Source organism: Asterias amurensis, chromosome 7 (assembly GCF_032118995.1).
Source record: "Asterias amurensis chromosome 7, ASM3211899v1".
NCBI lineage: Eukaryota > Metazoa > Echinodermata > Asteroidea > Forcipulatida > Asteriidae > Asterias > Asterias amurensis.
Window position 1 is genome coordinate 14,118,537 of NC_092654.1, and position 27,746 is coordinate 14,146,282.

Here is a 27,746-nt window from a genome sequence, read left to right on the forward strand (position 1 = left end):
TATTTAAATTTTAGTATATACGCACAATGTTGTTATTTTGTAGTTATGTTGTCTGTTGTTCTTATTCCTTCACTTGTGTTTATTCTCCTTAAACATAGTGAGGACAAATTTAATGCTTTGTTTCACGGCAACAACTAGTTTTAATCGTGATTCTTGAAATTTTACCCCACCAGGGAACAAAATAAGAACATCATGAAGACAGTCAAGAATGTCAATCGTTTTGCTACCAGCCAAGCCCCATCGGAGTACAGTATTGACATGTACGATAGCAGCCGTCGAACCTCTCCAGGTGGCTCAACAATGTCCATGGCTGGTTCCAATCGCAGCGGGACACCGATGAGTGAACAGTACGAAGGTGACAATGAGTCCAATAACAGTCCCTCTGGGTGAGTAGAAAGACTGGGATCTTTGCTGTGGCGCTTTCGTAGAACCTTTTTGCAAGTGCACCAGCATTTATTACTAAAACCCCAGTTCATAATTCCTGTGAATGGGATACAATTTTTGATGTCATAAGTTCGCAAGGAACAGTTGAACTGCAAAAACAGCCATGTGACATCAAAATTTGCTTTGCATTCACAGGAAGTATGAACTGGGCATAAGTTGTACATGTACACCACCAACATGAGAAGTCTTGCACAAGTAGACCATAGTTGCATTAAGTTTTGTGAAATTGTCTGCTAGTAAGTGTATAAATAATGGAAACACAACACTTGAATAATTTGTGAATATTTCAAGGGCTCTTCTCAGGATATAACAAGAAAATTCATTAATAAATTGACATAGGAAGACAGGTCTGTCATATCACAGTAATTTGTTTCTGGTTTCAGTGGGGGTGTGGTATGTCGTAGAGCTCTGACCAGAGTGATATGGGAAAAAATACTATAGCACATGAGGTAGTAACAGTGTCCTGCAGTCTAAATAGAAAAAAATTAAGAACTTTCCAGAGGGTCAATCTACTGTTCAAGTTGCAAGGCCTTTAACTAAGGCTTGGTTTTGTTTTACTGTTCATAGCTCATTTAACCAACTTGGTCGCCCAACATCCTTGGGTCCAATGATCTTGAAACGGCCCCTTGGGTTCCCTTGCCAACAGTCTAAATAGAAACAAAGTCGGAAGAGATATCAGTGGGTCCATCCACTGGTCAATATTCAAGGCCTTTAACTAATGCTTACTTTTGTTTTGTTTTTTGCTGTTCATAGCTCATTTAACCAACTGGGTCGCCCCGGCATTCCTGGATCCAACGATCTTGAGACAGCCCTCCGTCGTCTCAACCTCCGCCGCCAGAACCTACATGCCGAGGAGAAGTACGCGGAGGAAGAGAAGCTCCACCTTCATGACGGAGACGTCGGGACCGGAGGCTCCCAGACTCCGACCTGCCCTACACCGGGTAGTATCTGGTCAGCGGAGAGCTTCGCTGGGCTGCCTTCCATGGGTGGGCATGCCTTCAGGTCCTACATGCCGGAGAAGTTGCAGATTGTCAAACCAATGGAAGGTAAGAGGCTAGCCTGGACACCAGATTGATAAAGCTGTTTAGCGGTTAATCCTTTGGTGCACCAATTAATTTTATTGTTGTAAAAAAAAAAAATTGTTCATCCATGTTTTAATTCAAATTTTGCAATAGCGGTCGTTGAACATCACATCAAGCGAAAGCTCAACAACCGCTCTGAACAACCGAATGAGGGTGATATATATGGGTGTTGTAGTTTTTGACCGTTTATGACCGTTTATCAAAGTCCAATGCGAACGTGTTTTGATGGTCTCTAGCGACCGCCTTGTGCACCAAAGAATTAAGAAGATTTTTGTGCTTGCTAAGGCATATCGTGCATGGGCAATATAACAATAATTATAACTTGTTTTTTATCCAGCGTATAATCTATAGCCATGAATGTAAACACGCCTATTTAAGTCTTTTTAATTTCTGTCGTGTATTTTGTGATATTTTTAATAAACCTTAATGAATTGAATTGAATTTAATTGAATCTCAAGTCGCTTATTAGTATTTTTTTAGAAAGTATTTTTTTAAACTGTTTTGAAGTATAAGACCACAATTTAAGGGTTTACATGGTGCTGCGGTGCATTTAGCAGTAACTGACCAGGACTTGACCCCACACTCTGCTGATCAGAAACACCAAAGCTTTAGTCAAGTGCACTACACATTATTTGAAAGGCAAATTAATAAGCAAAAACTTTGTTGTGCTCTACAGAAAATCTTCTGTGTAGTAACACAAGTTTGTAAAATTGGCCTCAAAACACAAGGGATACTGTTGTGTAGGAAATGGTGCTTCATGCTGAAGTGGTCAAACATGTTGGTCATCACCATTCATGCATGACTCAAGCACAAGAGGTTAAAACGAGACAAGAGGTTAAAGACACTGGACACTATTGGAAATTATCAAAGACCAGTCTTCTCACTTGGTGTATCTCAACATATGCATAAAATAACAAACCAGTGAAAATTTGAGCTTAATGGGTCCTGGAAGTTGCAAGATAATAATGAAAGAAATAAACATCCTTGTCACACGAAGTTGTGTGCTTTCATTGCTTGATTTCGAGACCTCAAATTCTAAATCGGAGGTCTCGAAATCAAATTTGTGGAAAATTACTTCTTTCTTGAAAACTATCTTACTTCAGAGTGAGCTGTTTCTCACAATGTTTTATAATACCAACCTCTCCCCATTACTCAGTATCAAGTAAGGTTTTATGCTAATAAATATTTTGAGTAATTACCAATAGTGTCCCCTGCCTTTTTAAACTGTAATGTTTTCATTCATTTCAGGTTCGTTGACATTATACCATTGGCAGCGTCTAGCGCAACCCCACATGGCCAGCATGCTTGATGTCAGGCCAGGGGTGATGGTCAAAGGGTTCCGGGAGCTGGAGAGAGACCCTGCTCTGTATTCCATGGATGATGTGGAGGACGATGGACAAGTCTGTGGTAAGAAATCTCACAAAACTTTGTTTGTGTATTTTTTTTTAAATGTTTTAAACCTTTTGTATTTTATTTTGAAATCTTTTGAGAGATTCCATGAAAGTTTATATTTGGGGGATTTTTTTTGTTTAGTCTTTGAATCACTTTCAGTCAGTTGAGTTATGATTTAGCAACCTGTGTGCCTGTTTGGCTGCTGGTGCTGCATGCTCCTAAGAAATGGACCCTTTTCATGAAACATGCTAGTTACATTCACTCATGCGTACAGATCCTGTGGCAAATGCCATAGAGTTTTGCACTAGCTAAGCAGACGCACAATCGAGTCTACGTCATGCACCTATTACCCGTGTACAAAACAGCATGAATGTTCCCTCATTTTGCAAACCAAAATAATAGTGCGCACGCGCTTTGTGCAATTTACATATTTCATGAAAAGGGTCCATTGAGATGGTTCCAGGGTTGCTTAATGAACAAGAATAGTAATAATGTTAGGCGCTTTGATATACAATATTAAAAGCCTCTAATAAGTGCCTGTTATTGTATTTCTCTGAAGGGATAGTACTGGTATGAGATTCATAATTATTGAGCTTTTAGTCTGAGCAATTAGTTTCCAAATAATTAACCTGCACAGTACTTTTTTTTGCCTTTTTGTGTAATGAGACAATTTAAAACTCCAACTACAACTGTCAAATTTGCCCAACAGAGCGTACATGTGTACCCAGCAAATGCTTTGTGAATACATGCAGCACGTACACCTACACAACAAGCACCATTGGTCTACTGGATAACACGTTACTCACGGCAAGGTAAGAGTGTCGACAATCTGTATCAAACTCTGCTTCTTTATTTTTAAGATTATTGAACAGAATTGTTCAAGCTGACTAGATAGTTCTAGACAGTGTTCATGTTTTATTCAATAACAACTAATATCATGTGGGTAAAACCCAAAATGAATATTATTTATCTTGATGCAAATTTAACATCTATAATATCATGTATTTTTTTTTTTTTGAGGTAGTGAGGAATTGAATAAAGATTATTATTATTTACCACTCCCACCCTATTTAACAATTTGTTTTGCAATCTCCACATTTATCTATACAGCAATAGAGGCCCCAGGATGTCCGATTCCTACAACATCACCGCTAGACCCATTGCTGCCAAAACCTTCAGTACCAATATGGGACTGGCCCAAGTGCTAAAAGAACGAGATGTGGATAACGAGGCAGAACCTAAAGTGCTGACCAAAGTAGAGGCAGCTGCCATCAACCCAGCTGGGGTCAATGCCGGCTTGAACATGTTCGGAGTACCATCGAGTGCGCCGCTAAAGAGCGCATCAGAAGCAAAGCGAGAGACACAAGTCAAAACAGAGGAAGTAGAACTCAAAGGGATGCATCGAATCTCCAGTCGCATCTTCTCCCGTTTTGCTGTGCCGGTACGCTCCAGGAACATCACGGACGCCTTGGATCCCGAGACCAAAACCCGCCTAATGGAGAAGGTTAAGAAGATCCGTGCCGAGAAAGCGACGTCCGAAAGAAGGGCGCGGACTCTCCAGCGACAACCTAGTATACCCAGTGTACGCACAAGAGATACTGTCATGAGCCCTGTTAGAACACCCAAGATCCCAGCGTCAGCTTCGGCACCCATTGGGCTGGCACCCAAATCAGGGACGTCCTGCATGGGCTTGGAGGGTGCAGTTGGTGGGTACAGCCCACCAGGCGCCTTCGGGGCACAAGGGGGAACAATCCACAAAGCGAATGCCACCACCGATCCTGAACCCAAGGCCCATAGGAAGCTCTTTGTTTCTGATGATTCCGGAGTTGAACTTGGATTCGGCGGGGTGACGCTAGGACCACCTTCAACTGTTTCAAACGCTCCATTCTTGACTTTCACTGGGACCGTTTCCAGTAACCGCAATATACCATGCGCTGATGTTCTTGGCTTAGGCTTAAGGTCTTCCAGCTCCACTTCCTGTGGTAGTTCATTCAAACCACAATACCCTTCAAAATATGAAAACTCACAGGGTTCAACTGGAGTTGGTCTAGGTGCCCTCATCTCCGCAGAGACTGTTTCTTATTCCCCAAAACAGTTCTCTAATTCTGGGAGCTACAGCGTACCAAACTACAATCCCGGCTTGAGCTCCTTCAGTTCCACAACAAATGTCTACAGTTCTGCCAAACTGTATGGCTCCCACAGTAGTGGGGCTGGCGGCCCATCCAATTATGCTCCACAGGGTTCCCATGGGGTTGGCTTGGGTGCACTAGCCACCCCAGAGACAGTTTCTAGTAGCCCCAAGCTCCCTTCAGTAGGAGGTCATAGGTCAGGTCAAAGCACGATGTCAATGTCGTCAATGTCTTCAATGTCGTCTGGTCAACATGGTCTAGCATTGCTATCATCGTCATCACAATCATCGAGTTTAAGACCTCGTAGCTCCGTCATGCCAAGCACCAGTTTCAATTCCTCTCCGACACCTAATCCGCATGTTCCAGATGTCGGGCTTGGGTCTATCTTGGGGACGTCATCCCGACCCACCGCACTACCCCTCGGAGATTGCAAGAGGAGAGATGAAACTCCCAAAGAGGGATCCGGGGTGCCGCAGGGTTCGACTTTGGGACCTACTAGCCCCATGTCAGTGTTTGTCGGGAATCTCTCGGCATTAAAAGGTTTCCGTAAACCCGGCCCACAGCTATAACAAAGAGTGTCATGCGTAAGCAATAGAGTAGTTTTTAGTCTTTAAAATAGCTTTGCATCTGTGGATTGGAGTAAATTATTATTGAAAAAGAAAAAACCCACAACAACAACAGTTGAATGCTTGAATAATAATGCTGAATGTATAATTTACTATCTGTAATAATTATGGATGTCGTGCAGTGTTCAGTCAAACTGAAAAAAGATTAACTAGTTGACCCCAGGAGGGTATGAAGCAGCCCTAAAGACAGGTTGTAGTGAAGTATTTATTATCGATTTATCAGTAACTGGCTTTAACATTTTCATTTTAAATGTAAATAAATTTAAAAGATAGTTAATTCCAAGTCCTAATACAGGACTTGGAATGATTCCCCAAGGGTCAAGGTCACATTTGGGAAAAAAACGCAATTTTTTTTTTTCTGAATGCAGGATTTCAAAAATCCCTCAACCTTCAAATTTACTTGAAAGAAATAAAGCAGTCACCAAAGGGAGGAAGAAATAGTTGAATTTTTTGTCCAAACCTGTGGTCCACTTTAGGACTCTCTCATCTGTTAAACCTACAAATTCTCAATTTCTTGGCCAAAGAAATGATGCACAGAGTCCGTTAACCTCCTGAGTTGTAACACCTGGGATGTTTTGGGTCTAGAAAAGGGAGGAGCCTAGGTGTGGATTCTACAAAGATAGTCCTTAAGGACTAGTCCTAGGAGTTGTTAGGAAACCTATAAAAAGGTTATTCGTAGTTAGGACTCATCCTAACTCGAGACAAGACAAGTCTTTTACTTTGTGAAATTGACCCTGGGCCAGCAACCCATTTTTCACGAGTTTTCACAATCGTCAAATCTCATCCCTGCTTGATGCACAAAAGGCTGTTAGAGTCTTACAACATTTTCTGACCAAACTTGATGGCAGAAACAGGAGTGTTTATGTTAATTCTGATTCTTTGCTTTATAATCAGTGCCATGCAATTTGGTGCTAAATTAAAATTTCCGCTACACCCACAAAAAAGCAAATTATAAAAATGTGATGCCATATAAAAGATGAGTCGTTCAATTCTGGTATTGTTTAATACCAAGTTTATTTATTTATTTTTAACAGGAAAATACTCTTTTTAAATATTATGAAAAGAGTGACAATAATAAGTATTGAAATATGGGTATTATGGAGTTGATTATTCTAAAGATGAATATAGAAAGTAAATTTTTATAATTTTGTTTTTAATTTTGATACCTCAGGCTGCCTGAATTTTAACGATTCTTAAAGTGCAATATAAGTTTTATTTTATTTTCGTTTTACCTCCTTGCGTTTGGATTGTGTCGTGGCTTTCACTGTTTATTTTCAGTTGTGAAAACGGTTTTTGAGTGAGGTTCGTTTGAGTTTGATGATTTATTTTGTTATTAATTCGGAACAAAATTGATGATTTTTATGTAATCCATGTGTGGAGCTTTCATGAAAAATTTCAGGATGTTTTCTCTTCAAAAATTCAGGTAAAACGATGTCCTTTGAATGCCTTGAAAGGGTGGGTATACCTTAAGTAGTTTCTCCAAAAATTAATATCCATAAAAACTAAAGCCTTGTTCATACTTCCTGCGATGCGAAGCGAATTTAACTTAAATTTGACGTCACAACCCTCCTTTCGCAACAATATTCAAGTGAGTTGAGCAAAGTTGAACTGCTGCAAATTATTCGTTGCGAATTTGTGACGTCAACGTTCGTATCGCAATCGAATTTGCATTCGCAGGAAGTATGAACCAGGCTTTACTTGGTAGGAAGCGCTGCAGCTGGTTCCGATAGAGCGTACCATTTTGAAAAACAATTCTCTCCTAAGGAATGTAGCTAAAGATCGTTCTCAGATGATGCACTAATTTCATGGAAGTAAACGCTCCAGAATTTTGGCAAAAACTTGTTAATCCCAACACATTTTTACCTGAAATTTTTACAAATAAAAATATTGTATATGAAAACTCTTAGATTAAACAATGGAATGGTTCCCAAAGGCATACTTTGCTTTTAATTTTAAGAAACAACGATGTTGAAATATTCAGACCCGATATCATTGAGCCTCTGACAAGAAACAGTGCTTTGCAAAGTGATTTGTTTAACCCAAATCAGCAGGGGACCAGTTACACAAATATCCTTTGGCAGTCAGACCGGTAATCACTTTGTCTGCAAAGCAGCATCATTCTATTTTCAAAGTCCCTAATATTGTGTTCTGTTTGAACAGTTGATTGAAAGTAGGTCAAGTGGCTTGGTCTATGGCTATGGCTATGGCTTGGCCTCCAATCATCAGTGTTGGATCGGTTTGCAATTTGCACAGTGCTCAACAGTTAATGATGCTAAGGTTAAAATGGAGGAATATAGGCAGAGAAATTGAGCTCAAAAGAATTTTTGTATGGAAAATTAGTCAAAGTACTTTGTATGGTTGCCTGTTCCTGCTTATTTTTTCCCCTAAATTCAGCAATGTTTTCTGCTAAAGCAGTTCTACCGCACAAAAATATATGCATTATTAAGTAAAAAGAGAAAATATTTTGCTAAACAGAAATGGGTTACCAGCCAAAATGCTAGCCAAGGGTGAGTAGCAACATTATCTACCTGTTAAATGCTTCAATGTAGTGTTATTTGTTTGTCTGGGGTTTGTCAACCTGAATCTCATTTAACACAAATGCAAAAAAAAAAACATTTACAGTATTTGTTTCTGAAATGATAGATGGACTTGAACAAGTTTAATTTTAATCAGAAGGTTGGTTTTAAAAGTGTTTTTTTTTTATATATCTTTTTTATTTTATTATAAAGGCAGTGGACACTATTGGTAATCACTCAAAATAATTATTAGCATAAAACCTAACTTGGTAACAAGCAATAGGGAGCTTTTGATATTATAAAACATTGTGAGAAACAGCTTCCTCTGAAGTGACATAGTTTTCGAGAAAGAAGTAATTTTCCACGAATTTGATTTCGAGACCTCAGATTTAGAATTTGAGGTCTCGAAATCAAGCATCTGAAAGCACACAACTTTGTATCACAAGAGTGATTTTTTTCTTCTTATCTCGCAACTCCGACGACCAATTGAGCTGAAATTTTCACAGGTTTGCTATTTTATGCACATGTTGAGATACACCAACTGTGAAGACTAGTATTTGACAATTACCAATTGTGTCCAGTGTCTTTAAGTTTTTTGTTTTTTGTTTTTAAATTTAGCCAAGTACGTTTTGCTGATAATTTGCCAATCTGTTGTATATTCGAAATAATGTTTTTAGATTGTTACAAAAAAATTCCCGCATCATAATTGTATATAAGCTATTTTATTATTTAAAACTAACTTCAAAGGTCATTTTATCCCTATAAAAGTAACAATGTTAGGGTGACCCGAATACTACCAAACATAATAATAAATCGAGACTTGTAATGCGCACATACCCACCCTGATGGGTGTTCAAGGGTGTTCAAATGGACTCTACTAAATCAGTCCTTGGAAACTTGTGACATAAGATAAGTTTTGTGAAGAGATTTGACATAAAAGAAATTCCCACTCTTGAAATTTCAAATACACCATTCTAAGGTGGCATCACTATTGTATCCCATGCTGGAGTACTTGCAGCGGACCCCAATAACCAGCCGTCGATTTCACCAAACTCTTCCTAACTTAGGATTAATGTTAGGACTTAGGACGAGTCCCAACCCTGCATTGTAGCATGCAGACCTTAAGACTAATCCTAAGTTAGGAAGAGTTACTCGTCCTAACTCGAGATAAGACGAGTCCTAACTCTTTGTGAAATCGACCCCTGATCTGTAAGGTTGTGTGCGGGAAAATAATGTGCTACGGAACGCAACATTGTATGGCCATTACTTGGGTGTCCTACAAGTGCATAGAACAACTAAGAACGTAATTTTGTACACCTAAAAGTAATAAGATTTTAACAAGCAAATAATTATAAATTTTAGATGTAAAACCCTGTTTTACAAAATGAGGGGCTTACTGTACATGTACAAGCCAGCATGGCAGACCTGCCACATGTAATGACAGTGGGCAGGCTCCCTTGAAGTGTTCCCTGACTTTCCTTGTTATAAATCCAATTAGAAGCTCATAAAACATAAAGGAACCCATCTACTGGGAACACTACTGTTTGAAAACCATTGACTTGTTTTCTAAAATAGTTCTTGTTGGTGCTGTGTGACAAATGTGAATGAAAGTAAAACAAAATAATTTGCATATTTTGATTGATTTGTTTAATTTAAAATTTTACACATGTATGCAAATTTTCAGCTGATCCGCTGATTTCGTTCTTTTTTGTTTTTCAACTGTGCCGTTAAAAATTGAAAAACTCAGTCTTGCTGTGCCTTGGGCACTTTCCTCTTTTCTTTTTAACAAACTGCAATTACATGCTTGTACAGCAAGATAGTAAAATATATTACTGTTTTAAAAAGGGCTTTGGAAAGCAAATAAAAACTGTTCAGTCAATTCCGAAAAGGTTAAACGTCTGTGGTGTGATAGGTTTTAAAATGTGCTGCGTGTCAATGTCAGGTTGATGTTAAGAATAACACTGAATTAAAAATAAAGTTCAAGTAATATTAACCATCGAAATGAAATTAACCACAAGTTGTTAATATCGTTGCCTTAACGAGATTAGACATTCAATGCAACTTTTAGATTTGCTGGATACCAGTTTATGATTGAAAAGAATTTAGAAAGTTCAAGTATTGTTATTAATACTTCGCAATTTCACATAAAAACACAAAATTAAGTTAACCTCAATAATCTCGTTAACCTCAATCTTAACGAGATTAAACAAACATCAGATGCATCTTTTAGATTTGCCTTTTACCAGTTGATGATTAAAAGGCATCGTTAATTCTTCGCTTTCATGTTCCGAGTGATAGACAATTCTTGAAGGGAGATCGTTCAAATTAATTGTTTTCCTTCTCCGAATTATAAGTATTTTAAAAATTATTGCAGTTGAAAAATGTTTCCCTGTTTAACCCAAACAAACATTTTTAAAGAAGCAAGTGATGAGCAATTTTATCTTTTTAAGGGAGGTTGTACAGCTATCAGCTAATGTATGTTAGATAAAACAATATTTTGGACACACTAGGGAGACTACCAACATAAAGCTAGAAAGTGCCGGCTCATTAATCCAGAGGTTGCGGGGTCAAATCCCTGCTGTAGTCAGTTTTCTTTTGTTCAAAGCCGAATTTACCCAGTTATTTTCCCTTGTGGTTTATTACTTGATATGTAAACCATTATTCTTGGCCTAATCTTGGTAGATGATAGGATACAGTTGTACACAATAAAAGGTATTACATGTAATTAAATGCTTTGCAATAAAACCAAACAACGCGACTTCTAGCTGACTCCACTTAATGCCAATATACATTAAGCGCTTTCAAGGGCAATTTAGAGACCATAAGTATCAGACAACTTTCTTCTTATGCGCAGTTCAAAACAAACTGGTTGCGGGTGTATTTTATGAACTATTCATAGTATGAATTATGCATTATTCATAACTTGTTTGCAAAGTGCTGACCCAATCAAAATGCGGACTCTCCCTGGTTTTGTCAGTTTGTTAAGAAAGGGTTTAGTTCATGAAAAATACAACACAGTGCATGGTCTCCCCTTCAAGTCGTTTTTGATGGCTGACAAAGCCTTGACAAAAGGCTAAGGACAACTCTATTATACATGGTACATGTTTAGGCGTATTTGCTTAACGAAACATACACATTCAGTTTACTAATGAAAGTGTCTATGATGATGCATTCAATCTAAAGATAGAACTGGTACGTGTAATCTACAATGTTGGTTAAACACCAATATTACTTTGTGTAAAAAAACTGGCAATGAATCAAAGATGATCAAATACTTATTTTCTTCTTATCTATCTTCCATCGTTTTTTTTTGTCTTTGCCTGATTCTTTCTTTCATTTCATTCCTTTCCTTAATAATAAGTTGCGTTACTTATTTGTGTATTTAACATAATTATTTTTGTTCAAAGAACTGATGACAGTATTTTAAGGATTATTGTGAAATAAAACCCTGCATGGCTTTCAATAAATGAACGACTAATTAGTATTTTGTTTTTTTTGTTTATGACCCTACTCATCAATGCTTCCACTCTCCTTTTCCCAACACACTTGTTTTCGCCTGTATGCTTAAACAATAAGAGATATCGAGTATTGAGCAAGCCACGCGGCTCTTTCTAAAAAGAAAACCAAGGGTAAGGCTCTTTGATCCCTCTTAGATGATGAAGGAAGTTTTGTTGACTATGTTGATCATATTATCAGCCTTGCAAGGGGCAAGCCTTGCCGTTCTTTCTCTCTGTAACGAGGGGCAAGCCTTGCCGTTCTTTCTCTCTGTAACAAGGGGCAAGCCTTGCCGTTCTTTCTCTGTAACAAGGGGCAAGCCTTGCCGTTCTTTCTCTCTGTAACAAGGGGCAAGCCTTGCTGTTCTTTCTCTCTGTAACAAGGGGCAAGCCTTGCCGTTCTTTCTCTCTGTAACAAGGGGCAAGCCTTGCCGTTCTTTCTCTCTGTAACAAGGGGCAAGCCTTGCCGTTCTTTCTCTCTGTAACGAGGGGCAAGCCTTGCCGTTCTTTCTCTCTGTAACAAGGGGCGAGCCTTGCCGTTCTTTCTCTCTGTAACAAGGGGCATGTCGTGTCGCTCTTCGCTGTATTCAAGGGGCAAGCCATGCCGTTCTTCACTGTATAACTACAAGAGGCAAGCCTTGCCATTTTTTCTCTCTGTAACAAGGGGCATGTCTTGTCGCTCTTCGCTGTATTACTTCAAGGGGCAAGCCTTGCCGTTCTTCACCGTATAACTACAAGAGGCAAGCCTTGCCGTTCTTTCTCTCTGTAACAAGGGACGTGTCTTGTCGCTCTTCGCTGTATTACTTCAAGGGGCAAGCCTTGCCGTTCTTTCTCTCTATAACAAGGGGCATGTCTTTTCGTTCTTCGCTGTATTACAAGGGGCAAGCCTTGTTGTTCTTTCTCTCTTATAACAAGGGGCAAACCATGCCGTTCTTTTTCTTGGTAACCAGGGGCATGTCTTGTCATTTTTCGCTGTATTACTAAAAGGGGTGAGCCTTGCCGTTCTTACTTTCAATAAAAAGGGGCATGCATTGTTGTTCTTCACTACATTACTACCAGGGGTGAGCCTTGCCGTTCTCTCTATTTGTAACTACATGTATAAGGGGCAAGCCTTGTCGTTCTTTGCTTTATTACTACAAGGGGCGAGCCTTGCCATTCTTCGCTGTATAACTACAAGGAGCAGGCCTTGCTGTGTTTTATCTCTACTTTATCTCTACAACTAGCAACGTGCAAGACTTTTTTTGGCCATTCTTTCTTTTCAACTTTACTATTATTTAATCTATAACTCGTTTGTTCTTCACTCTATATCTACAAGGGGCATTCTTCACTCTTAATTATTATTCTTCTTACAAAGAGTAAGCCCTAGTATGCGTTGTCCATAGCTACAAATAAAAAGAGCTGACACAGTTATACCAATAGTCAAATCATTTATTTTAGAGATGGAATTTATTACAGTAGATGATGTCAAGGCACATTGGAATCACTGCTTATTGTGGACGGATTAATTTAACTAAATCTTTCTGTTTCAATTTAAAATTATTGAAAAAATATTACTTCAATTAAATTCATTTAAAAAAAACATTTGGTGAATTTGATAATAGGAAACATAAAGGCATCGTCATTATTTATTTTACACACTGCATTCTTTCACAAATACCCAAAGAAGTTATATATTACACAGATATTAATTATTTTTTATAGCTAAAGGAAGTTAGAATAACTGTTATTTTAGTGCTCCAAACTCGTTACAATTTATATAAGGTATTAAATGGAAGCAAATATCTACATATTAACACAAAATACAAAACTAAATTGTAGGAGACCGAAGAGACACAAAACATAAGGAAGTGTGTCTTTATTATTCATATCATTGGTAGAAAGTAACACAGGAAAGTAGATTCTTCGTGGAACACTTTAACTGACAGGATTTTGAGCAAAAAAAATACAACCTGAAATGATTGCTTATAGTTTGGAAACGTAACTTTGATCATGTTGATTGTGCTTATTAAAGCCATTATACACTTTCGGTACAGACAAAAACAACGAAGTTCACAGATTCACAAATAATTTACAGGGCTTACAGAAGGTAGTGGTGAAAGACTTATCTTGAAATATTACTCCATGAAATGCTTTACTTTTTGAGAAAACATTAAAACAATTATCAATTCTCGACAACGAGAATTACGGATTTATAGTAAACACATGTCATGACACGGCGAAACGTGCGGAAACAAGAGTGGGTTTTCCCGTTATTTTCTCCCTACTCCGATGACCGATTGAGCCTAAATTTTCACAGGTTTGTTATTTTATATATAAGTCGTGATACACGAAGTGTGGGACTTGGACAATACTGTTTACCGAAAGTGTATAATAGCTTTAAAGCAGCTCCATGTGATTGGGCCCTTGACTCCGGACTAAAGTCGTGGAAGCACTGTCTGTATAAAGAAGGCCAAACCATGTTGTTTGCCATACTTTCATAAGACCAACAGAAAACAACACTTTCTTGAGAACTGTTACATGTACATCCATTTTGCATAGCCACCTGATTTATAAGTAAGCCTTGCTTTTACTATGCTCATGATCTTTATGATAGAGCATCCACTCTTATGGTGGATTCAAAACAGGTTATTTGGAATGGTTTTATGAGCGTTCCAGAAGTGATCCAGTGATGCTTGACAGTTTCACTTCCCCCGAGCAGCAGGACTGGGTAACTGTTATGTGAGACGTTTTCACACACACCATGGAACTTATGTACATTATTTAATGTTTGAGTAACTCATTGCGGAAACGTAGGTGGGCCCAAATCTTTTTGAAGAAAATCACTCGGTATTACGTTTCAAATGCATCAATAATATTATGATAGAAGCATAGCCTATAGATTTTGTATTTCATATTTTGAACTTGGAATAAACCGACGTTTCATTGGTCGTCTATTTATAACGAGCCTTCTCATTGGCCAGTGCAAGTCTACGGATGTTACCAATGCAGCCAGCAGCAGCCTCTTGCAGGGCGGGGTCATCAGAGCCAACCATGTCGATCAACGGCTGGGAATGGAGAGAAAGAGAAACACATAAAGTTCAAACTTTATTTTCCACGGTTCATTACTTGGCAATTAACAACCTTCTCGTTCTGTCTCAGTGGAGGTCATTATTTGTAATCTGTCATGTCTGCTATAATACTCAGTTGTTATATAGTGCTTAATCACACCCCTAGGAACGCATCAAAGCGCTCAGTATTATTTCCTGCAAGGTATGAGAAGCTATGTTTTGAAGTATGAGACCTTTTCCTTTATAGCACCATGTATTGGTTTACAAGGTATTGTGGAGCAATATGCTGCCAACCAGACCAGGAACACCGGGGCAAACCCCTTCTGTTTTAGATAAGTGCACTGGGTTCTTTTAGGTGCATTTCACAACACACGGGACCTACGGCTTTACGTCCCATCTGAAGGATGTGGCAATAATGGCTAAATGTCTTGCTAAATGACACAAGTGTAACGACTGGGACTCAAACCCACACTCTGTTGAACAGAAACATCAGAGCTCGCGTTCAGTGCTCTTATCCGCTGGGCCACGACATTGTCTTAGTGGAGGTAATTGTTTTGTGTTTTTTTAGCTTCTTACCTTGACTACCTCGCTCTCGTGCATCGTGATGCAATTATTAGGATCCCTAGAGAGCTGGAACAATGCTTCTGCTGTAGCACGGTGTACGTTGATGTCCGGTGACTTTAGATACCTAACCAGTGGGGCCACGGCACCGTTCTGACCGAATGCTACACGATTGTTACCCCACATGCAGCAGCGGGCGATGGCATCGGCAAGGTGCCTCCTCAGCTTGTCATCAGTCTGTTGGAAGAAGAACAAATGAGCCAAAGATTGGATTTAGTGGATGGTTTTCATCATGCATCCGTAGCGATCTCCTTCAACACTGAAGGTATCTCAGCAACAAAATGTACATTTGTGTTGGAATCTTGCAGAGGGCACCGCAGCAAAAGCAAAGGGCACCCTGGCGGTGCTGTTGGCTGTTTCAAGGCCTGCGAATCGTCTCCTAAATTATGTCAACAACAGAAGTGTCTATTTCTTTACATACAGGAAACCCACAGTGACAGCATTAACTTCGCCCAAATATCAACAGTCTGAAAATGGCAGTTGATTAACCACATAAATGATATGGCAGTGCTGTGTCTGTGAAAAGTGACATCATGCACCCATGTATTGCATCAATAAAGACGCTCGCTGGTGTTTGAACTTGCACGTTTTCATATTGCTCAATTGCTCTAGTCGAAGTTTTGTTCATTATTTTCTGTTCAATTGTAAAATTTTGTTTATGAGTACAAGAAACATTTGTTAAAGCTTCTTCGAAAAGGCTATTGTGAAAGTTGGAATTTTGTTCTTCCTAAATGGTTTCCTTTATTTGTTTGCCCGAAAATTTGCCTTGTATGTCGTGGCTCTTAGATTGTGTTGAATGAAACTTAATCAGGTAAAAACAAAGTGACTCACGGTAGTGGCTAGCTTGGCTAGCATTGGGACCACACCATGGTCAGTAATGACTGCAAGATTCTCTTCATCCTTAGCTATGTTAGCGATGGCGGCACAGACGCTGGCGAGAACCTCTCGATCGTCAGACTTGAGGAGACTGACGATTAGCTCAAGACCACCCACGAAGGATCGCACCATCTCACCTGCATCCTAAGAAGAAAACAAAAACACAAAGAAAACAATTTCATATTGTTGGCTGAAAACCTTTTTCCCAGTCTTTATAAATGTGAAGAAAATAAGGTTTTTTGGGGGCTGTAAAAAAACAGGTTTTTGTTTACATAATTCATGCTTTGACTCATATTACTAAGACAGCCTGAAAGTGAAGTGATGATTTATTGAATCTGATTGAATTAGTTTCACCTGGTTTCATTGTCTGAGAAAGAATCTGTGTGCTGATTCATACACTGTGAAACAAATACAATCTATGTTTTATTATAATCAAAGATCATTTGCTTCAACGCTCTGTTTCTTTGGAATAGTCTTCCTGTGCATGTTTGCCAGGCTCAGTCTTTAAAATGTTTTAAGTCTCTGTTTGAATCTTATTTGTTTGAAGCTGCTTATTTGTAATATATGCTTACTTGTAATCATTCTTTCATTTATTGTATATTTTATTGTTCTCCTTATGCACTTGGAGGCTTTTGCATTAGACGCAAGTGTCTTTTTTTAGTTTTTATTATTTACCTTTGCATTTTCAATGCATGGACAGATGGCCCAGGCAGCACTTGCTTGGACTCGTTGGTTCTGGTTCTTCAGTAGAGACCAGAGAAGTCTCACACCATCAAGTCGGTCAATGATTCTAGAAAAATAATCAAAAACCACATCCTGTTATAAAACATTTATTCACATTTCTTTGCAGTTCACCATGTTTGTGATCTAAATATAAACTCAAAATAGTTAATGGCCTGACATATCTTTCCTAGCAGAGTCTTTCTCGAAAGCTTAATATATCTCATTGAGGAGGAATATGTTGTGATGAAACAACGATATGTTGTGATAAAACACTGATATGAAATTTTAAGACAAAGTTAAGTGTCTAGCGACCTAGTGCACCATACTCAAGCTCTGTTGTTGTTGGAGTGTGGGTTTAAGTCCTGTACTTGGCCCTTAGACGAGACACTTTAATCATTATTTTCTTCGTCCTTCGGACAGGACATCAACTGTAGGTCCAGTTTGTTGTGTAATGGATGTTAAAGAGCTCAATACACTTATCGTTAAGAGAAGGGGTTCGCCCTTGTGTTTTCTGGCATAGTCTGGCAGCAGTATGAGCCACCTCACTTTAAATTCCTTTCAAGGTACAGGTTGCCTCGTCTCGTTCTTAACATTTCCACTTGACTTGATTTCCACTCATAATTTATGACAAACGTTTGCACAGACATTTGATAAATGTACACGTTTATTATTATTACTACTCCAACTATTTTTGCTTTATGTTTTATTAAGCCTCTTCCAGATTTTGTTGGTATTAGAAAGTTCTTCATGGAATCATTTCAATGCACAAGTAATGATTACCGTTAAAAATGAAATCTTTTAGTACCAGAAACGTCAAGGTTCTTCTGTTACACAAGTCATACACAAGTCATACAAGAACAACATTGATTCTGAGAGAAACCCACCCCATATTATCAGCTTCGGTGGCGCAAGCTCCAACTGACTTTGTGACGTTGACTAGTAGAGCCTGGTTGGTACCTGTCAGTAGGTTAACCAGTGGCGGAATGCCTCCAGCTTTACGGATAGATGCTCGGTTGGATGGTTCCTGTGCAGCACACTCACCCAAAGCTCCAACGACGTTAACAAGAACCTGACAAGAAGAACAGCATGAATTTGTCAATCTTGCCTTCATCATTAACATAAAAAGTTATCCACTGAAAATGGGTTTGAGGAAGCCCAAACTCTAGATCTTTGAAACTTTCTCCCTCATCACATTCATTCTGCAGAGTCACTTGAAGTTTTCTTTAAAAACTTTCCTGTCAAATGGACCAACTGTCTTTCCCATTATGAGTGATTTTATTTGTTTGCTTTTTGTACTGTTTTCTCGTAAATAATAATAACTAGTTCTTATATAGCGCATTTCACAATAACGTCTCAATGTGCTTTACTTTAGCGCACTGGTCATTGGGCCATTAACATTCCTTTAATCTTTCTCAGCTCCCTGTGGAGTAAACAGCCCTGAGCTACCGTGATGCTCCGAAGGCTTTTTCAAACACAACATCAACCTCTACCCTCGCAGATACCCATTTATACCCATAGGTGAAGAGAGGCAATTATAGTAAAGCATCGTGCTCAAAGACACGACCGGGATTTGAACCCATACTCTGATGACTCAGCCACCAAGTTGAGAGACCACGGAGGCCACAAGCAAATGCAAAATAACGACTGACAGTACTCCCATTCAAAACATTAGCACTCACCTCCTCCGGCTGGTCGTTAAGAAGCGCCACCAAGAGCTCTATTGCCTTCAGGTCCTGGAATCGAGAGACATTCTCCGGGCTCATGGCACACTTCCAGATAGCGCCCGTCGCTGCTGCCAGTAGCTCCTTATTCTCTGAGTTATTCAGTAGAGCCACCATGGGGTCCAGGCCTCCGTAGAGACGCACCAGGTCCCTGGTCTCCTTCTCCTCGGCACACTTGAAGATGGCGCTGGCGCAGTGCATCTGAAGCTCTTGGTTCTCGCTGTGGAGGTTCTTGACCAGATCTTCAATCATTCCTTCAGTCCGGATGGCTAGACGGTAGCTATGCTGTGTGTGGACAAGAAACAGTGACGCCCATTGAAATGTCTTATAACGTTAGAACTAGCTTAGCTGTGTATGGACAAGAAACAGTGACGCCCATTGAAATGTCATGTAACGTTAGAACCAGCTATGCTGTGTGTGGACAAGAAACAGTGACGCCCATTGAGATGTCTTATAATGTTAGAACTAGCTATGCTGTGTGTGGACAACAAACAGTGACGCCCATTGAAATGTCTATAACATTAAAACTAGCTTAGCTGTGTATGGACAAGAAACAGTGACGCCCATTGAAAAGTTGTATAATGTCAGTGACGCCCATTGAAATGTCATGTAACGTTAGAACCAGCTATGCTGTGTGTGGACAAGAAACAGTGATGCCCAATGAAATGTCATCTAACGATAGAACTAGTAGGGAAAATTTTGATTCAAGTGTTGCATAATAACAAACAAAGTCAGACACCAAGTTATCATCAGGTGAAGAAAACCACATCTCACTCACCTCTGAAGAGCACTCCTGAAGAGTCCCCACTACCGGTATCAACATGTCCTCATTGCGTGATTTCAGCAGCCTGGCGAGTAAAGGGATGCCACCAGCTTTGCGAATTGCCTGCTTGTTCTTTGTGCTCTTACTGCAACTCCACAGAGCGAGGGCGCCACAGCGCGCAACCTCAACGTCCTTCTCAGACTCGGGAGTCACTGGGACGGAGCCGATGGGGGCACAGTCTAAAAGTGCCACCTGTGTTTTGATGAAAGAAGGTGCAATTAGTTTGTGTTGATACCATATTGGTTCTTGAATGCCAGTCTTTAATCTTAGCTTTTCATTTGAATGTTCTTTGTCCACTCTTTGTCCGCTGAATTGTAAGAAGTACAAATAACCAGTCTACTTCCACTATTTCCATTGTTAAGGTCAATAATTAAGGCACCCTGCCAACACCCAGTCGGGGCTGAGTTGCCTCAGGACAATGCTAGAGTGAACAAGGGCACAACGTACAAGAGTCACAAGTTTCTGCTCTTCTTGAAAGACTAAAATCACTTACAAGTTTCCTAATTCCACCGTGTTGTCGGACTGTGCGGCGAGCCCTTCTGAACTTGGCCACATTGGCGATGGTCTCGGCTGAGAGACACTTAAGGTCCTTGTCCGATGCCTGTAGAATGTCCACCATAGTCTGCAGACCGCCAAGATCAGCGATGGCACGACGGATCTGTGTGTTTCGAGAAATCTCCTTCAGGATCTTCAGCGAGCCGATCTGTAAAAGGATTTCAGATTCAGTCAGGAGGAATCCATTTCTTATTTAAACCAATCGAGAACCAGCTGCATCAAGAACAGCTGTAAAAATATTTACATAACAGTTTCGCATTTAAATGAAACCAAAACTTCATCATTGGAGCTAGCTGAATTGTTACAGGTTCTGCATGTTGGGAAAAAGAATGATTTATAATGACAAACTTCAAATGTAAACTTTAAATACAAAAGGAAAGATGAGAATTAGTCAAAAAACTTTCCTTAATGTGTCTTATCAACAGTATTTGCTTGTGACTTGTGAGCAGAACATGATTTTCTTGGTCAAGTAAACTTGTCCTTGTCTAGTTACGAGCGTTTGGCCGTGCAGTGCTGAGTTTTAATTGTGAGTGTTTTCAGTTGCCCATTGTGAGGCATGAGGCATCCTTGGTTTCATTACCAGAACTACATAATAATACTTGAGTGCAGTCGACTAAAGTCACCTATGGTAATGAAGAGGGGCAATCGAGTGCAGTCGTCTATTCACGTACATATGTATGGTAACGAAGAATGGGTATGAGTGCAGTCAACTAAAGACAACTATGGTAAGGAAATGGTTAACCAAACAGAGAGTTGTTCTAGTTCCTTACCTTGCACTTGATGGCTTTAGTCTCTAGCAAGTTAATGAGGACCTCTAAGCCACCTACATCTCTGATAGCTAGCTGACAGGTCTCTTGAGCTAGGTTAAAATCTCTCATTGCACACAGAGCAATCACTGTAGCCGTCTGGTTTCCACCCTGTGCAGAATGAATCAAAAACACAAAACAAGTTAAGCATGCACTTCTTTGGTAAAATGTTATGGGTTCATCTTTTGAGAAAACAAAATTAGCTGTTGCAAACGGCTTACCAGCCAAAAAGGTATATGGAAACAAAAGTGATTGGCCTGGCGTATCGACCCTAGCAGAGTCTTTCTCGAAGGATAAATGACAACACACATACCTAGGTCTAAAGCAGCAAAGAGGCCCTTGTATACAAAAATAATGTTGGTCGCCATGCATGGAACAGTGTCTTCGGTTCCTTCTCCTTCCCTGTGATTGATGTCACCATCTGATTCAATTCAGTTTTGGTTTAGGATAGTCTCAGCTCTACCCTACACGCTTCACCAAGCTAAGCCCAGTGTTTATTCTGTTCCTGTTCCAACCTTCGCCAACCCTCACCATTGAGCCAAGCCCAACTAACGGTTAATCTCCAATCAGTACATAGGCAGCACACGCCACAGAGTCCAGCATTCTACTGAAGCCTCCAGAGTAAACTCGAGTTTCCAATCAAAATGTTGAAATGTTCTTTTCAAAACCAACAGTACTCAAAAGAGATTTACACATGGTGCTACTGCAAACCTCACCCCATACTCCCACCATGCAGTTTGAAATGATTCTTAAACCATACTCTGACCACCTCCTACATACCTTGAGGTACTTGACCAGCTTCTGTATCTGCCAGTATTCAGAAGGCAGGTCCGAGTTCTGCTCCTGACGTCGATCTGTTGACTCCTCCTCTTCCTCACTCTCAGATGAACTCTCGGAGTATTCCTCCTCCAGGGCTGGCGTCTTGGTCTTACGGTCACTGCAAACAATTATTTACACAGATGTTGGTACACAATGTTAAAGTTTAAAGGTTTTAGGTCAAGATACGCCCACGCATGTCGGACCTTATTGGTCGGACCTTCGTTGCGTTGTGATTGGTCAATACGCAATGGGCGGAGCTTAGTGGATCGGTCTATTATCACCAATGAATGGGTCTGAACATGTAGATTTTTTTTATTTCTTGTTACCCTCACCTAGCCTGTCTGGACACTTTCTTCTCTGGTTTGTCAGCTTTCTCTGCCTTTGCTTTATTCTCTTCATTCTTCCAGTTCAGTGTGGGCTGCATCTTCTTGGCAGGGGAGGCTTTCTTCTTAATCTTCTTGCTCTGTAATAGTGGAACAAATTCACATCTGCATTATGACCAAATTATGTAATTGTTTTAAAGTTTGCCATATTTCTATGGCGTTTTGTTTGCAGGTTTGCTATTTGGTCCTCGGAAAAAAGTAGGAACATTTTAATGAGTCAAAGGACTGTCTTACTTGTTCAAAGTGTGTAGACTTTAAAAGACATTTCAGGCTATTTAATCAAAGTTTTTCTGATTTTTTTCTAAAGGCAAAATATTGGAAATTAGACTTCAGACTCATACCTGTATTTACCAAACCAAATGTGTTTATATGTGCATTGGCAAATGTATTTACCAAAATTCATGAGAATATTGTACTGTCAAACTTTCATAGTGTTTGACCTCTGACCTTTTCTTTGGATGCCTTCTCTTCTTTCTCCTCCTTGCCTTTCTCCTTCTCGGCCGGTCTGTCCGGTTCGTCGTCGTCGCCGTTCTCTTCGTAGGTGTTGAGCTGCTCCGTCTTCTTCTCCTCATGGAGAGCAAACTCTTTGCTGTTTATCATGTCTTGGAATTTTTTGCTCTTCGCTGATAGGAGACTAACCAGATCCTTATATGTGTTGCCGTCCCGGTCATAGTTGGACTCGTCCGCATTGCTTGTGACTCCCTTGGGTGGAAAGACAAGTACAAGATTGTTCAGTAATGGTCATTTTCAAAACAAATTGTCAAACGCTAGACACATCAAAGAGCTTAGCCCAGCTGATCCTCTTTTAGTTCCCGACTTTGAGCTATGCCCACCGGCTATTTAATGGGTGTGTTGTGGCTGAGCGGTTGAGAGCACCGAATTCAAACTCTGGTGTTTCTGATCAGCAGAGTGTGGGTTTGAGTCCCCAGTCCTGACACTTAAGCAAAACACTTAACCATTGCTTCGTCCTTCGGATGGGACATAAAGCCAGTGGTCCCATGTGTTGTGTAACGCATGTAAAAGAACCCAGTACACTTATCGAAAAGAGAAGGGGTTCGCCCCGGTGTTCCTGGCTGTGGCTGCTATATGCACAATAGCACCTTCTAAACCCTTATAAGGTGATACATAATTGGGTCTCAGAAATCATCACTGCAATAACCTATCTTTCTGAAAGTTTGTATATACTCAGCGCCTTGAGTACCTTATTTGGTAGATACGTGCGCTATATAAGACTTTGATATAATAAACTCCTCGGCAGTACTTAAGCAGCATGCAGAAACCGAGTCCATCATCCTCCTGAAGTTGATCAAAGCACACTGATTGAAACAACAAGTTGTCAAACCACCAGTTCGTCTCTCAAACCTTACTCATAAAAGAGATTTATGTACATAGTGTCACCGCAATCCTCACTTGATCAGGTTTGCTCAGGGGAATCAGGTTGGCTCAGCTTAGTGGTTTGTATCCCTGTCTTTCACCTCTGTGGACCCCGGTTCAAATCCCACCTCGGACCATAGCCTTGCATGTGGATAAGATTTTCAGACCTACCTGATTGTGTAGGTTTTCCCCACTTGGGTTTTCCTCCCACATCTAAAACTGAACATTTCTTCTCGTTACATATTCATCCCGTTATTGATGTTAACTGTGGATGTGTAATCAAATAAAACTCAAATCTAAATCAAAGGCACAATCCCATCACCTTAACCTTCCGTTCTATAAATCCAATCTCACCATCCACATACCTTATTGCAGTAGCAGCCACTGGTGTTAGCAGTCACGGACATCTCCTCTCCATCTAGTGGCTTTATGATGAGATAACAGATGTCTCCATTGACCTGCCGCCAGGGCGGGGCTCGGCACCCATTGTCAAACTCATAGTCTGAGACGTGCTTGATGCTCTCCAGGGCACAGCTACTGTCTGAGCCGGCAAAGGACTGCAGGAGATGAATCTCATTATTCACCAGCTGGGGGGTCAAGCGGATCTCTCTGTTGGGTGGAAACAATTAAAAAAGTATGATGCAACATTGATAAAATCGTACAATACATTTTCTATATGAATGCCTATCTTCTACACTGCCAAAACTGAAACCAGAAACGGGAAGAGCTCAAATCGAAGACTGTGGTCAAGGAAGCAGCAGCCGAAGTAAAAACACACTATTCAGAGTTCTCTACCTACTGCGATCTGCAAGTCACACCAACAAACCTTGGAAAACAATCTCAAGTGTAAACATTCTTTTTATGCTTTTCCCAAGTTTAACAAAATGGTGACCTGACCTACAGCAGTAGAATATAGTGCACCAGAATGTGTCTTCAAATTGCAAGGTATTTGAATGAGTTTGACTAGAAGTACCAATCTTTTACCTCCGGGCCTTGAATTCACTCTTCAATTTCAAGGGTCACAGCAATTTTGCTCAGGTTAGAGGCAGAGTTGTGGGGAAAATGTAAATTTGTATTGGAACTTTGCAAAGGGCACCACAGCAAAAGACTAGGCACCAAGGCAATTGCTGTGGGTGCCGTGGGTTAATTTGAGGCCAGAACTTTGTCTTAATTTGCGGAGTTTTTTTAATGAGTTCTTACTGTGAGAGTTCCTTGATGCTATTTCTCATTAATTCCATATCAAACTGCTGAGTGAGTAGAAGGAGGCGGAGTTTGATCTGACTCTCCTCTGCTGAGCTGTCTCCTGCATCCTTACTGGTCTGCTCTAAGAGACGCAGCGTGGAGTTATCCTCGCCCTCAACGGTGGCATAGCCATCACCGAGAATCTTGGCGACAGGGTCTCTGTTTGCTGTCAAAATCAAAATCAAGTCATTGATTACTTGTCTGTTTTTAATAGAATGAGGGAATTCACACCAAAAAGTAAAGCTTATTCAAACGTAGTTCAACATCTGGCAGGAAATGCTGTATGTTACAGCGCCAGGGGCGTCACTGGGTGACGGACAGGTGCGCTATATAAGAAGCCACAATTATTATTTTTATTATGTGATGATACTTTGAGGTTCTTATCTTATAACATGAGGTTCACACCGTAGGAGTAAATCCTCACCTAATTAAAACACATTTAAGCAGTTCAGTGGATTTACAGACACAAGCCTAATACTTCTCGGAGGCACTGGAGGCAATTGCTTCCATGCTCTTAGTCGTAGCTATGATACCCGTTTGACATGTTGTGGGGTGTCATGGCCTAGCAATCTAGTTCACCAGATGCAATCGTTGGTGTTGTCAGCAGCAGAGTTTTGATTTGATTCCTGGTGATGTCACTTGTGCCCTTGAGCATTGTACTTAAAACCATGACTGTTGAGAAGGTAGAGCATCTTGCTGTAGATGATACCCTTGCCTAGTTTGTACATCCTTACAGACTATGAATTAAGGGCGTAACCCGGTTTCAGCCCCCAGAGCAGTATGTAAAGACATTGCACTACTGTTCTCTTTTTAGAGGTAACCTTTGCTAAGGATAAAATTCCTTGCCCTTACAAACAACCAAGTATCCGGCCTATACAGACATCTAAAAACCACAGCAGAAGTTTGGGGCACCCACACCTAGGTGACTGCCCTGGGTCATCATGGTTGATTTGAATCCAATAAATTCCAGCATTGAAGTAAATGTTACTGAATTGATAGGATGAAATACCTTCAAGGATAGCTCTAGCTTCCTGCACCTTCTTGTCTCCAGCTGCTTTCAGTACATTGTTGAGCTCCACGAGGGAATATACATGCACCTTCTGGTTTAACTCTCCCAGCTTCTCAATGAAAAGGAGGGGCTGGTCGTTGCTGTCTTTTGCCTTGGAGCGCAAACCATCATCACTAAAGATTAATTTCAGAGATGAAGTTTAAATGGGTTGTCTGAAATGCTTGGGATCATAAAGCAAATCGTAAGAGGATCAACAATACAATGCCAACTTTGTTACTAGAGCAACCTTTTAGGGCCATTCATACAAAACTCTGTATTTCTGGCTTATTTTCACAGAAAGTCAGAGTTACATCATGTTTTAAATATGTCTGAATACACACAATAGAACGAACAAAAGCCATAACAATTCCAGATCGAGTATTTCTTTGCACTTTTCACAGAGCCATGAATCAGGAAAAAGTGCTAGCTACTATAACCACAGCCAGAGCTTAGACTTGGCGTTAACTTTGCTGTCAACTCAAAAGTTAAGTGTCGAAAGCTTTTACTTGCAATACCTTTACTTGAAAGATAATGCCACCTTGACTCATAAAGCTGTTTTTCAAAAGCGTAATACTTGCTAAGTACAGACAAATCAGAAATAGGAAACCAGCAAAACTGCAGACCAGCACCTGTGCCTACTAGGTCTTTTTGTATGATTGTTTTACCTCTGACTATAAAATGGAGCTGACCTCAACAAAGAACACTTGTTTCGTTTTGGGGTTTTTTAGGAGTTGAAAAACGTCTCTAAAGAAAGACAAAATTAACTATCAAGTACCTGCGTTCGTAGTCCCCACTAAACCCTGATGTGTCAAGTGATGTCTTCCAGACTAAAGGCGTCTTGAAGACGATAGCAGCTTCTTGTGGGTGCTTTGACGGGAAAGCCTCCACGAATTTGATGAAGCTATTGAGAAGGACTTCATTGGCGTGATTGAATTCAAGTTTGCCCTCCCCTCCCTCGCTGACTGATGTCCACTGGGCAGCTCTTGCAATAGTTTGGCCCATCCTGCTGAAGGGCTGGACTCTCTAGAAATCTTTTAAAAGAACAGACAAAATATGTGGCTTGTAAGATGGTGGCTAGCGCTAAATCAGTGTACAACTACAGTACAAATACAAGATGGAAATAATTGACACTCAATTGCAGAGAATGCTGACCAATGTGCGTTGGACTACTATGTGGGAAGAGAAAAATATGACTTGGTTTTTGTACTAACTATTATTATAAACAACTGCAGGCAAAACAAAATACAAACTACCGACAAGTCGTTCTGGAACCCGCATCCCAAATTCACATAAATTTACAAATCAAACTTGACAGAAAGTAAAGTGGGGTTAACTTAACATTTACAAAAGTAGACCTTAACTTAAAAACATTAAGGCTCGGCATATTAAGACGCTTTAATGTTTTGTTCGGTTGTCAAACTTGTTGATCATTGGAGCAACTTGTCAAATGAAATTGTCTTTAGGCCTACTCTTAGCTTCTTAAAATTAATTAAACCAGTCCTGATTAAATTTTGACACTAACTTAGTCATGTTATTGTTAGTGAATTCTGGAAAGCCTTGTTTCTTTTCATGATCAGAATCATGATGTTTGTAAATGTTTATCTCGTTCTTTGCAGCTATATAATAACTTAGTTTTAGTCATTGTTGTGATCGGTCAAATTCGCCTTTTTTACACCGACCCAAGTTTTATGATTCTTAAATTTTTAGACTTCTTTAGCTGAGAGTGAGACTTTGAGACGTGTTTTTTCTACAAAACCCACGACCAAAGTAGAGGTCTAAAGACGGTTTTCTCCGTGAAAATTCAACTTTTAAACCTACACGCCTAATAATGATTTTACTGCATTACAGCATTTCACTTACCTTAAACAGCAAAATGTGGCTTCCACGGCTTTGATTACTATAAAAATACAGTTCTAACGAAGACAGAATTCCAACTTTCTCAAAATGTAAACACGACGACAACCATCCATCTGAGCCTGATGACTCTGTTGCTATGTATTGCACTGGTTCCCTTTCTGTTCTTTT

The 27,746-nt window shown here is 40.0% G+C and overlaps 2 protein-coding genes across 6 annotated transcripts in view; one reads left to right on the forward strand and one right to left on the reverse strand.

The window, feature by feature from the left end:
- The window catches only part of LOC139939400 (trafficking kinesin-binding protein 1-like), a 56,661-nt gene extending 45,026 nt beyond the window's left edge, over positions 1 to 11,635 (forward strand). For all 5 annotated transcript variants that reach the window (XM_071935236.1, XM_071935235.1, XM_071935237.1 and 2 more), the window contains 5 exons: positions 174 to 386; positions 1,198 to 1,490; positions 2,775 to 2,933; positions 3,628 to 3,730; positions 4,029 to 11,635. In XM_071935236.1, coding sequence (XP_071791337.1) covers positions 174 to 386; positions 1,198 to 1,490; positions 2,775 to 2,933; positions 3,628 to 3,730; positions 4,029 to 5,616 — 2,356 coding nt within the window. In that variant the 3' untranslated portion in view covers positions 5,617 to 11,635. The remainder of the gene's footprint in view (positions 1 to 173; positions 387 to 1,197; positions 1,491 to 2,774; positions 2,934 to 3,627; positions 3,731 to 4,028) is intronic.
- Positions 11,636 to 13,090: 1,455 nt separating this feature from the next.
- Positions 13,091 to 27,717, reverse strand: LOC139939819 (outer dynein arm-docking complex subunit 2-like). Its single transcript, XM_071935954.1, has 17 exons — positions 27,582 to 27,717; positions 26,497 to 26,752; positions 25,683 to 25,855; positions 24,632 to 24,839; positions 23,797 to 24,040; positions 22,505 to 22,759; positions 22,007 to 22,137; positions 21,636 to 21,792; positions 20,820 to 20,966; positions 19,988 to 20,197; positions 19,450 to 19,686; positions 18,630 to 18,956; positions 17,835 to 18,019; positions 16,903 to 17,017; positions 16,183 to 16,371; positions 15,307 to 15,528; positions 13,091 to 14,727 (listed from the first exon to the last, which is right to left on the reverse strand). Exons 2-17 carry the CDS (start codon positions 26,721 to 26,723, stop codon positions 14,614 to 14,616), a joined length of 3,141 nt encoding a protein of 1,046 aa, XP_071792055.1. The 5' UTR covers positions 26,724 to 26,752; positions 27,582 to 27,717; the 3' UTR covers positions 13,091 to 14,613.
- Between the last annotated feature and the right edge of the window lie 29 nt (positions 27,718 to 27,746).